The 13766-nt window shown below is 40.5% G+C and overlaps 1 protein-coding gene across 8 annotated transcripts in view; it reads left to right on the forward strand.

Moving 5' to 3' along the window:
- SPTBN5 (spectrin beta, non-erythrocytic 5) overlaps positions 1–13766 on the forward strand; it is a 278824-nt gene that overhangs the window by 162799 nt on the left and 102259 nt on the right. For all 8 annotated transcript variants that reach the window (XR_008848753.1, XM_056545854.1, XM_056545855.1 and 5 more), the window contains one exon: positions 12756–12860. Coding sequence is in view for 7 of the 8 variants with exons in the window: in XM_056545854.1 (XP_056401829.1) it covers positions 12756–12860 (105 nt within the window). In the remaining variant the exon portion in view is untranslated. The remainder of the gene's footprint in view (positions 1–12755; positions 12861–13766) is intronic.

Raw genomic sequence — 13766 nt, forward strand, 5'->3', positions numbered from 1 at the left:
TGGCGGTTCGTGAAACTAAGTGTGCTGTTATGTGGATTTGAAATTGTTTTAAAGAGCCTCCAATAAAAGGGAAGTTTTAGAATTTTTGTATGAAGGTTCCCTGGTGTTACTACATATATTGTAAATTGGGAGATAACATTTGGTGGATTGCATCCCACGGTTTTAAAGTAAAAAAAAATATATATACATATGTATATATATATATATATATATATATATTTTTTATATATATATATATATATATATATATATATATATATATATATGGCTCCATCAATGGAAAAATAAGAGTTATAGCTAGAGATGAGCGAATTTACAGTAAATTCGATTGGTCACGAACTTCTCGGCTCGGCAGTTGATGACTTATCCTGCATAAATTAGTTCAGCTTTCAGGTGCTCCCGTGGGCTGGAAAAGGTGGATACAGTCCTAGGAGACTCTTTCCTAGGATTGTACCCACCTTTTCCAGCCCACCGGAGCACCGGAAAGCTGAACTAATTTATGCAGGAAAAGTAATCAACTGCCGAAGCCGAGAAGTTCGTGATGAATCAAATTTACTGTAAATTCGCTCATCTCTAGTTATAGCATTTAGGAACAGTTGAACAGGTAACAAAAAGTTGATGCAATCTTCCAGGGGTTAAACCATGACTGGGGTCCTGTAAAAGATTGTTTGCATACAGCGCCTCACTCATGATTACGCTCCCAAAAAGTTGCAGTGAAGAAGTACAGTGTAAAATATTTTTTCACGCTCATTCGCTTACATTCTTGTGAGATGGCCCCTGGCTGTAAAGTCGGGAGGGATTTTCATTGAGTGTAATTTTACAGACTAATTGGTCAGTGCTATATTATCATGCATGTCAGCAGACATAGAGCCAGCCGGCAGGGGAGCGCGCAAAGCAGCCAATCCTCATGCCAAGGAAAATACAGGGCATAAATGCTGTCTTATAAAAAGGGGATCTGAGAACTGGCTCAAAACATAAATTCACGTCACTAGTGAAGGTTTTGCCAAATATCTCACTTCACTATTTTGTACAAACTCCAGACATTGGCCCTCATTTACTAACAGCATTCTGACTCTTTTTGTCGAGTTGTGCCCCTAAAGTCTGTGTAAATTCTGAATGTGTGACAGAAAAAACCCGACAGAATCAGAAACACTCAAAGTGAAAAAAAACAAAAAAACTACAAAATGGGCGTGTTTATCGGGAAAAGAGGCGTTCTCCCTACATTTCATCCAAAATCACTCGTCTTTTCTGAAAACCACTCTGAAAATCATGTGAATTTTCTGGTAAGAAAACCCTACACTTTAAACATGTATAAAGTTTCCAAAAGTGGAGTAAATTAGTAAATACCATGGGGAAAAAAGGTCGTAACAGCAAAAAACACAACAAAACCTACACTTCACTCTTAGTAAATCAGGGCCATTGTATTTAGTTTCTGCAGCTACAAAGCTAAAGAACACTTTTCCAGAGTTACTGATCCTAACATTTCAGTAATTTTAATTTTTTTATTACTAACAGAGAGGTTTGTTTTTTGACATTTACTGTCACTAAAGCAGGTAAGAAAATGCAGGGAAGCGTTTGATGCAGGATGTTAGATGTTTTATATATCAGATACATTTTTTTCATCAACTAGCAGAGTACCCACTGTTGCCCGATCTTTCTAACCTAAAAGCAACAATGACACTTTTAACCTCATATCCTGTCCTCATATCCTGTCCTTATATCTCAACCTCATATCTCATCCTCATATCCCGACCTTATATCCTGTCCTCATATCCCATCCTCGTTTCTCATCCTCATATCCTGTCCTTATATCTCATCCTCATATCCTGTCCTTATATCTCGACCTCATATCCCATCCTCATATCCTGTCCTTATATCTCATCCTCATATCCCATTCTCATATCTCATCCTTATATCTCGACCTTATCTCCCAACTTTATATCCTGTCCTCATATCCTATCCTCCTCATATCCTGACCTCATATCTCGCACTAATATCCCATCCTCATATCCCATCCTCACACTAACTATCCTCTGCACCTGCCTGTATCTCCAATCAGGAGATGTACCGGAGATCCTATAGACATGCATGGGACTTCAGACAAAAACCCCACCCTGGCATAAGAAGGTCTGTTAGGGTTAATTTAACTCTACTATATTTTAGTTAACATATAAGTAACGTGTAGCTAGTTTATTTGAAATATCTCCAGCCATCTGGAAGTTATGCTGGAACACACACTTCCCATAGACTTGCATGGGACTTCAAACAAAAACCCCACCCTCTCATAAGGGTGTGGTTTAGGGCTAACTTAACTCTACTATATTTTTACTTAACATATAAGTATTGTGTACCACGTTTCATTGAAATATGTACAGCCATTTTGAAGTTATGATGGATATATATATATATATATATATATATATATATATATATACATACATGTTAAGTTTTATATACACAGATTATACAAAGGATAAACTTGTACAAATAACAGCTTCATCTGCTTCCCTTTTGATCCGATAGTCCAAGCATAAATTTAAAGTGGACCTGTCAGCAGGTATACAGCATTGCTCTTACTTTATACCCCATACCTTCTAACAGATCTGCTGTATGGTTTGCTTTGGTCTCCAGTAGCTTTTAAATCCAGTCTATACAATTTGGTGTTTCCAGCCTACTTCAATAACCCACACTTTACTGTTGCATGTAGGACCCTAATTGCTAACACATACAAAAAAAAAAGAAACATACATGTAGATACATCTCTATGAACATAATATATTGTGTTATTTATACAGAACCGTGTATCAAAGAAGTAATAGGGGACATCTATAAAATTCTTGCCATATTTTCCAATTTTTTTCCCCACATCATATATACGGAAGTAGAGGGCGCCATCTTTGTGTGCAGCGGCTCTGCATCGTGTTACCACTTACTTTACATTCGACAACAGAGAAATGACAAAGTGCACTGGTGCAAAGTAGCAGATTCTTATTTAGAAAACACACACACACACATATATGTATATATATATATATATATATATATATATATATATATATATATACAGCAAATACAGGGCAAGTATATATAAAATACAAGGGTCTCTAAAAAGGTCGCAAAAATACTGTAATATAATTGATAAGACAAATTAGCTAAGAGTGCCCCTCCACTTAGCCACACACAAAAGAAAGTATATAAAAGTATGTATATATATATATATATATATATATAAAAACCAAAAAGCAACAGCACACAAAAATGAAAAAGTATAAAGTAAGGTGCAGGCAACCTGTTAAAGGATCAAGTCCAACAATCCATCCAAAGATAAAAAAAAGATCAGGGCAGCACTCCAATAACGTGAGAAAAGGGAATTTATTCCATCAAAGCAATGTGCAAAAACAGCAGCGACGTTTCGATCCTTTCCAGGATCGCTTGAAAAAGATCTTGGAGAGGATCGAAACGTCGCTGCTGTTTTTGCACATTGCTTTGATGGAATAAATTCACTTTTCTCACGTTATTGGAGTGCTGCCCTGATCTTCTTTTATATATATATATATATATATATATATATATATATATATATATAGATAGATAGATAGATAACAAGTGTATAGAAAGCCAGAAAAGATACCAAATACGCCATGGGGACTTGGTGTTTTTGGCTTTATTAGGTGATTTGCATTATCAACAATATTACAGTATTTTTTTTTTATAGCCCCTAGTATTTCATATATATTTGCTGCATAAGTATATATGACATTAGTTTTCATTATCATTGATGGAGTCTATCATTTTGTGTATAGGATTTGTTGTCTGTGAATAGTTAGCATAAGCTGAAGGGGGTTTGGCTATAGCAATATATATATATATAATATGCAAATGATGGAGGCAGAGGGCAGCACGAACTCTACTGCGTCATCCTCATGATTTGTAATAGGCTCTTTAGCACTTTCTACAAGATTGACACTCATTTAAACCACACGATGGGCCATGTAATCGAGTCCTTACAAACACGGGATAGCTTCACTATAAACTCTTCTCCCTTTGATCATGACAAGTAATCTAACAAAGCAGAGGAAATAGAGAAAGGAATGAGTAATATTTTGTTATTCTACTTTTTAGCCAAAACCATTTTTCTGGTTTTTGGTCAAGATAATTTTAAAATAAATGAAGCTCAAGCCACAAATATGATGGTTAATCTCCATTTAAAACAGATGATCCGCAGAAGGAAATATTGAAATGTATCCAAGTTAATAAAAAATGAAAAGGTTTTCCCTTTAAGTGATTGCATATGGCCAGGATATGTCAATACTTTATGGTCGGAGGTCACACCCCACAATGTTAAGAAGGGGATACATCACTAAATCAGTGCAGTGTTGCCTTTATTATAAGTTTTTCCTTCTTGAAAGGTTTTTCTGGCTTCAATGAGGCTGTTACCTGCACAACCAGGTAGCCATGTGAAGGAGATTTCTTAAAGTGTACTTGTCATATCACAGAAAGAAAAAAAACTAAGAGTTATATATGTTACTCACCAGGTCAAGCAGATTCTTTACATGCCTTTATGTATCTACCTTTTTTTTGCCCACAAATCCCTCTGTTCTGCTGCTCACTCATTCTGACATCCACTGCTCAGGAAGGGGCAAGCACTGAGCCCGCCTCACTCACAATGCATTCACTTACTCCCTGAGTCTGCTGTGCAGTGCTGGATATCTTCATCCAATCACTGCAGGCTGCACTGTAATTCTCTCCCCTTTTTCATGCTGCAGTCTGATAGGACAGGAGTGAGCACAGAGGAGTGCCAGTCCTGCCCTCACTTTCTGGATGTTGTCCCAGCCTGTGCTTCAGCTGAGACAAAGATGCTGCTGCAGCCGGACAAGATTATGTTCTGGATGGTATGGGGACCCCTAGTGGTCTATTTTTTATAAGCCATAATTTCTATAAAATACACAACACTGGCTCTGTCAATATGCTGTAGATTTTTTGCAATCTAATCAGCTGCAGAAAATCTACAGACAACCTATCCCATATAAATGCAGCTTTATACAACCATTGGGGTTGTTAGAATAGCTGCAACTGATTCTAGTAGTCCATTTATAATTATGAGGAACAGCCGTGATTTCTAGGAGCTTTGAGCACTTACTGCAATGGTCACAGACAGAATTAGTTTCTATTCTTGCAAGGATAGTATCAGTGTCGGTGGTCAGTGGCATGAGCCCAATGTGCAGAGATTTAAATGGACACCGTCAAAGTAAGTTTGACATCTATGTCACTTTAACCTTGCCTATTACTGTACTAATGTACCAGATGAAAGGCTGATGGCAACATCATTATAGGAGTAAGAAATACAGAGGAAATTCTATACTTATGCCTATAACAGTGTGTCCCAACCAGGGTGCCTCCAGCTGTTGCAAAACTATAACTCCCATCATGTCCGGACAGCCTTTGGCTGTCCGGGCATGCTGGGAGTTATAGTTTTGCAACACCTGGAGGCACCCTGGTTGGGAAACCCTGGCCTATAACATACAGTAGTTAGGGCCCATTCACATTACAGAAACTCTCTAAAATCTCCGCCAGGCATCTGTGCATATTTCATGTGGCATTTTATAGCATAAATAAGTATCGGGAAAAAAAAGTATCATTGACAAATGGTTCATTCTTTTGGCAAAATCCGGATCAAGGTCGGCTTCCACGGTGTACACTAAGCAGCAGAATCCTATTGAGATGAATGGGATTCTGCTACAAGCAGATTCTGCTTGGACTTAATTTTATTACAAATCTGTAATGCTCCTTTACCGTGCATTCTTAAAAATTGCAAATAGAATTGCTACTTTGTTCTTACTTCCCAACATGGTCTACATATTGTGCAAGCCTGCCCTGTATGGTCTATGTATTGTACAAGCCTGTCCTGTATGGTCTACCTATTGTACAAGCCTGCCCTATATGGTCTACATATTGTACAAGCCTTTCATGTATGGTCCACATATTGTACAAGCCTGTCCTGTATGGTCTACATGTTGTACAAGCCTGTCCTGTATGGTCTACATATTGTACAAGCCTGTCCTGTATGGTCTACATATTGTACAAGCCTGTCCTGTATGGTCTACATATTGTACAAGCCTGCCCTGTATGGTCTATGTATTGTACAAGCCTTCCCTGTATGGTCTACATATTGTACAAGCCTGTCCTGTATGGTCCACATATTGTACAAGCCTGTCCTGTATGGTCCACATATTGTACAAGCCTGTCCTGTATGGTCCACATATTGTACAAGCCTGTCCTGTATGGTCTACATGTTGTACAAGCCTGTCCTGTATGGTCTACATATTGTACAAGCCTGTCCTGTATGGTCTACATATTGTACAAGCCTGTCCTGTATGGTCTACATATTGTACAAGCCTGCCCTGTATGGTCTATGTATTGTACAAGCCTTCCCTGTATGGTCTACATATTGTACAAGCCTGTCCTGTATGGTCCACATATTGTACAAGCCTGTCCTGTATGGTCCACATATTGTACAAGCCTGTCCTGTATGGTCTACATATTGTACAAGCCTGTCCTGTATGGTCTACATATTGTACAAGCCTCTCCTGTATGGTCTACATATTGTACAAGCCTGTATTGTATGGTCTACTTATTGTACAAGCCTGTCCTGTATGGTCTAGATATTGTACAAGCCTGCCCTGTATGGTCTACGTATTGTACAACCCTGCCCTGTATGGTCTAGATATTGTACAAGCCTGCCCTGTATGGTCTACATATTGTACAAGCCTGCCCTGTATGGTCTAGATATTGTACAAGCCTGCCCTGTATGGTCTACATATTGTACAAGCCTTCCCTGTATGGTCTACATATTGTACAAGCCTGCCCTGTATGGTCTACATATTGTACAAGCCTGTCCTGTATGGTCTACATATTGTACAAGCCTGCCCTGTATGGTCTACATATTGTACAAGCCTGCCCTGTATGGTCTACGTATTGTACAAGCCTGCCCTGTATGGTCTACATATTGTACAAGCCTGCCCTGTATGGTCTACATATTGTACAAGCCTGCCCTGTATGGTCTACATATTGTACAAGCCTGCCCTGTATGGTCTACGTATTGTACAACCCTGCCCTGTATGGTCTAGATATTGTACAAGCCTGCCCTGTATGGTCTACATATTGTACAAGCCTGCCCTGTATGGTCTACATATTGTACAAGCCTGCCCTGTATGGTCTACATATTGTACAAGCCTTCCCTGTATGGTCTACATATTGTACAAGCCTGCCCTGTATGGTCTACATATTGTACAAGCCTGTCCTGTATGGTCTACATAATGTACAAGCCTGCCCTGTATGGTCTACATATTGTACAAGCCTGCCCTATATGGTCTACATATTGTACAAGCCTGTCCTGTATGGTCTACGTATTGTACAAGCCTGTCCTGTATGGTCCACATATTGTACAAGCCTGTCCTGTATGGTCTACATATTGTACAAGCCTGTCCTGTATGGTCTACGTATTGTACAAGCCTGCCCTGTATGGTCTACGTATTGTACAAGCCTGCCCTGTATGGTCTAGATATTGTACAAGCCTGTCCTGTATGGTCCACATATTGTACAAGCCTGTCCTGTATGGTCTACATATTGTACAAGCCTGCCCTGTATGGTCTACGTATTGTACAAGCCTGCCCTGTATGGTCTAGATATTGTACAAGCCTGTCCTGTATGGTCCACATATTGTACAAGCCTGTCCTGTATGGTCTACATATTGTACAAGCCTGTCCTGTATGGTCTACGTATTGTACAAGCCTGCCCTGTATGGTCTACGTATTGTACAAGCCTGCCCTGTATGGTCTACGTATTGTACAAGCCTGTCCTGTATGGTCTAGATATTGTACAAGCCTGTCCTGTATGGTCTACGTATTGTACAAGCCTGCCCTGTATGGTCTACGTATTGTACAAGCCTGCCCTGTATGGTCTAGATATTGTACAAGCCTGTCCTGTATGGTCTAGATATTGTACAAGCCTGCCCTGTATGGTCTACGTATTGTACAACCCTGCCCTGTATGGTCTAGATATTGTACAAGCCTGCCCTGTATGGTCTACATATTGTACAAGCCTGCCCTGTATGGTCTACATATTGTACAAGCCTGCCCTGTATGGTCTACATATTGTACAAGCCTGCCCTGTATGGTCTACATATTGTACAAGCCTTCCCTGTATGGTCTACATATTGTACAAGCCTGTCCTGTATGGTCTACATATTGTACAAGCCTGTCCTGTATGGTCTACATATTGTACAAGCCTGCCCTGTATGGTCTACATATTGTACAAGCCTGCCCTATATGGTCTACATATTGTACAAGCCTGTCCTGTATGGTCTACGTATTGTACAAGCCTGTCCTGTATGGTCCACATATTGTACAAGCCTGTCCTGTATGGTCTACATATTGTACAAGCCTGTCCTGTATGGTCTACGTATTGTACAAGCCTGCCCTGTATGGTCTACGTATTGTACAAGCCTGCCCTGTATGGTCTAGATATTGTACAAGCCTGTCCTGTATGGTCCACATATTGTACAAGCCTGTCCTGTATGGTCTACATATTGTACAAGCCTGCCCTGTATGGTCTACGTATTGTACAAGCCTGCCCTGTATGGTCTAGATATTGTACAAGCCTGTCCTGTATGGTCCACATATTGTACAAGCCTGTCCTGTATGGTCTACATATTGTACAAGCCTGTCCTGTATGGTCTACGTATTGTACAAGCCTGCCCTGTATGGTCTACGTATTGTACAAGCCTGCCCTGTATGGTCTACGTATTGTACAAGCCTGTCCTGTATGGTCTAGATATTGTACAAGCCTGTCCTGTATGGTCTACGTATTGTACAAGCCTGCCCTGTATGGTCTACGTATTGTACAAGCCTGTCCTGTATGGTCTACGTATTGTACAAGCCTGCCCTGTATGGTCTACGTATTGTACAAGCCTGCCCTGTATGGTCTACGTATTGTACAAGCCTGTCCTGTATGGTCTACGTATTGTACAAGCCTGCCCTGTATGGTCTACGTATTGTACAAGCCTGCCCTGTATGGTCTACATATTGTACAAGCCTGCCCTGTATGGTCTACGTATTGTACAAGCCTGCCCTGTATGGTCTAGATATTGTACAAGCCTGTCCTGTATGGTCTACATATTGTACAAGCATGTGTTGCACTGCAAAATTGACTTGACAAGTATAGAATAATTTAATTTAGCCTGGTAAGTGTGACTACGCCTCCTTGGCATCATGTTTAGCATTGATGGAGTTAACTATGGTCAGTCTTGCACTGAGCAGAGTAAATACATTATCAAGTTAATGGCTCTGTGTGGTTTTCTGTAGCCCTATCCAGTGACAGCCAAGTATCCAGACACAGACGCTAGGTTTAGGATTGGATTTCCAGTTCAGTTTTCCAGCTGTTGGATACTCCTTCCCTTGCCAGCCCATCAGCCCTCCTGCTGGGAAACCCTGCTGCGAATAGCGTCCAAAGTCTAATCTGCTTGCATACACCCCAGAGCAGCTTTTAATGACCTTTGATAGAACATGACCTGAGCAGCAGCAGAATGTTACAAACATCACATGGTCAGATCAGGTCTTCTTACTAAAAAGTGTCATACTACAAGTTCAAGAATCACTGTGAAATATAGCACCTTAGCTCTGCTACGTCTGTACATGCCAATATTTCACTACCATGACTAGCAGTAATTTGCCACTTGTCAATGGTATCTGAGGAAAGGTATGATGACCTGAAGCTAGCATAAACACATTTCTCACCAGAGGACATTGGTCTGTGCGTAAAATGAAGTTTCATCTTGTTGACACAAACATATTTTGTTTTGCGGCATTTTTTTTTTTTGGCCATTTACAGTGTAGGAAAATGGCCTTAAAGGGGTTATCCAGGTTTTGATTAACTTATTGCACCCGTGATGCCAAGTTATGTCTTAAGTGCTTTACTTGCCTTTATATGTGGGGGGAATTGACCCCTTTTTTTGTGATTTCATGGCCTCCCCAGGTTCACCATTCCTCCGGTGTCTGGATGACTGTTGTCTCCAGCCTTTCCCAGGATCCTGTTTGGCTGGAGACAACAGCTGATCACAGGGGGCTTGGCTTCTTCTGGTCTTCCATGACAAGCCAGCCCCCCTTATGACATGTGGTGTCCAGCTGTATGAGCTGCTGCACCAACATTCAATGCATCCCCCGCTGTCACGTGATCTCAGCGGTATTCATACAGCAGGGGACCCATTGAACGGCGGCACATACATCTGGACGCCACAGGTCACCAGTGGGCTGGCTTGTTAGGGAAGACAAGAAGAAGCCAAGCCCCTTTTGATCAGCTTTTGTCTTGAGCCAAAGAGGATCCTGGGAAAGACTCGAGACACCGGAGAAATGCCGAACCTGTAGGGCAATGAAATCATAAAAAAGGTGTCTATCCACCCCACACATGGAAGGCAAGTAAAGCACTTAAAACATAACTTGGCATCATGGGCACAATACTGAAAGGTTAATAAAACTTGGATAATCCCTTTAATGTAACAGCATAAATCAAATTTATTTATTCAAAATATAGAAAGTTTTGTTTATACTAGTTTATTTACTTTAGCCCCCCCATTCATATCACATTTTTTCCCCTTTATATTTAGTATATATTTCAGAAAAGTTCCCAAAACAAAAGCTAAATGTACCCATAGGGGGTCTTGTGTCCTATGGCTGACCATGTAGACTATGCTATTCCATACCTTATGATCCTGTTAAAAAAAAAAAAAACAGATACCATATTAGCCTATTTCGGTTCTGCAGCTATTTCTTTACATATCTTTGTTGCCTCATCTGGATTCCCTCCAGTTTGTTCATGCTCAAAATTGTACATAACATTTTACATGTGTGACTTGACTAGTGATTTGTTTAGACCATTTACTTTCACATCACACCTGATTACCTGAGGTTACTGTAGTCTAGGGCTTTATTAGTAGGCATCTGGTTTTGTTAAGCAACTCCGTTGATGGTCCGGCAGCCGGATACATGTTTGAATATGCTGGAAATTTCATGGTTATAGCCCAAGACTAAAGTGAGCAGCATATGGATTTGCTGGGAGTCTCATGCAAGTCTATGGGACTATGGGACGTATCACAAGATGAGATACAAGTGCTAGACAATCTTCACGGTGGCTCACCAAAAGCGGTGCACCAGTCACCGATATTCGGTGCTCTGACCCCTTATGGACTATCATCAGATCAACAATAAAAGTCAATGAGAAGGAGAAATGTAGGGGGAGCACTCACGAACACCCGGTCTCAGTTGCGGTGCAGAAAGTTCCTTTATTCAGGTGCTGTACATCAACATGCTGGACACCTGGCGTCCAGCATGTTGATGTACAGCACCTGAATAAAGAAACTTTCTGCACGGCAACTGAGACCGGGTGTTGGTGAGTGCTCCCCCTACATTTCTCCTTCTCATTGACTTTTATTGTTGATTTGATTCACTGTCCATAAGGGGTCAGAGCACCGAATATCGGTGACTGGTGAACCGCTTGTGGTGAGCCACCGTGAAGATTGTCTAGCACTTGTATCTCATCTTGTGATATGCTAATATAGGCCGGAGCTAGGTAGTGCCGATCGCTATTTCTATATAGTTTCTAGGACTATCATCAGAGTTGCGCTTTAAGAGCATTGCCTTACCTGTGACCATGTCCATTTTTATTGTTAAAGTAAAATGTCCGAGATGTCTGTGTGGTAGGTCTCAGAAATGAGCATAATTCATACATTTCTGGCCTGTGTAAATAGATGTGATCCTGTGCAATGTCTTAGTTTTTTGGCTTATTTAGTGTCAGTACAAGTTTCAGTAATGGGCTGTGATAGAAGTTACTGGTGTAGAGAAAGAAACTGGCTCACCGGACAGCTCTACAGAGTGAACACATCTGGTTACAGAAGACGCGTGTCTACGGGAACCTCTTTTACAGTATTGAACTCTTTCTTGTGGTGGGTGCAGTACGATTGCTTTGGAGACCTCTACTTTATGAAGACTGGTTTAATTTGAGTGGTTAGATTCCAGATACAGTAGTTATTTTAATTGGGGCGGATAATATTTACCTGTTAGGGACAGTGATCAATTATTCCGTGTAAGAGAGAATTCCAGAAATACAAGGCATAATATATTACTGTGCTTGGAAGAACATCTGTTCTTAAGACCCAAAGCGTATCTTCAATAAACGCAGTCTCTGGCATCAATTCGCTTCCAAGAACACATTTATTTTCAGTCAATAATGACAAACCGTACAATGGGGTTTTTATACTTCTACTAGCTAGAAGACAAACATGTTTCATCGACCAAAGTAAACATTCTCCACTCTAAGAACGCCATCCAGATGGTGAGAATTTAGGAGAGGGGATCCAAACTGATGAACTTCTCTAGGTTTTGATCATTATACACAAGGTTTACAAGATGAAAAGCAAAGCTGTTCTCATTAATGGCTATACGCAAGCGAGATTCCAAATTCGATGCACATGTGACTGTAAAGTGTTGGCAAGACTACGTTTGCCTAAAGGAACAAACTCTTATTAAAGTGATATAATATACAGTTATTTTGACATCTGCATTTGTCAAAAGTAAGCTGACTACATAAAGAGCGTTTTACATTTTATAACTCCTGCCAAACACATCATAAATATTTAGGCCCTTGTCTTTATATACAATATCAAGATGTAAGATAACTGGAATGGTTTCCATCTTTGTTTGCAGGTGAGATTGAAATCAAGTGACCTCGGAGCCTCTGCTGGAGAGATCGAACAACTGATCAAAAAGCATGAGGCCTTTGAGAAGCTTCTTTCATCTCAGGATGGAAAGGTAATGTGTTTTATCTGTATGTACAGTGCTTCCATGGTTATAGTGATCACGAGATAAGGTTAAAATATACAAAATGTGTACATTCAAGTGGTTCTACTGCTCGTCTTGTGATATTTTTATCGTGCTTTCTAACCATAGGGGTAAAGATAATACATTTGCTCTATGGAACTTTTAACTTGTATCCAAGATAACAAGTTCATCTTTATTAACTTATTACAATTTGAAGCATTTAATGTTTGGCAACCAATATATGCCCAAGGGCTCCTAGCCTAGCCAGTCCTTTTATACTCCCTATACATCTTCAATAGCTATCAGCCAAGTTTGGCTTGGTGTTGGGAAAGAGTTGGAAGACCTTCATACGCATCTTATGTTGGGGACGATCCTGGTGAAGCTGTGTTTGGGAGCCTTTATGGGGAGTTCACACCTTTGTTGTCAAATCTGGCTTCCGGGTGCTACAACCATTGTATGATGGATGCCAACGGCCTCAGATGGACCTCATTGACTTATAATGGAACCTGTTGTGTTCTGTCATTTCGACAGGAACAATAGTCATGCATCCTGATGTGATAGCCTGGGGGGTGTAGGGTATGGGGAGTGTAGCTGTGCGGGTATTAAAGGGTGCTTGTTAACCCTTGCTATTCGTGACACCAGGGTGAGGGCTCCTCAATAAAGCTTTTCCTACCGCCGCCCTTACCCAGGAACGATAGGGAGGTAGATGATAATAGGTTTGAGGTAGATAATAATGGATTGTCCACAACCGGAAAGCGTGTGTAAACTTCGTTAACTTTTACTGAAGATTTTCTGTACACTTCATTAACATAACAGTCTCTTATCATAACAACAGCTTCCTTTGGAGATTGACAATGGTTGGGACTTTAGCATTAAGAATCTTTTAAGATATTGCGC

Source organism: Hyla sarda, chromosome 11 (genome assembly GCF_029499605.1).
Source record: "Hyla sarda isolate aHylSar1 chromosome 11, aHylSar1.hap1, whole genome shotgun sequence".
Classification (NCBI taxonomy): domain Eukaryota; kingdom Metazoa; phylum Chordata; class Amphibia; order Anura; family Hylidae; genus Hyla; species Hyla sarda.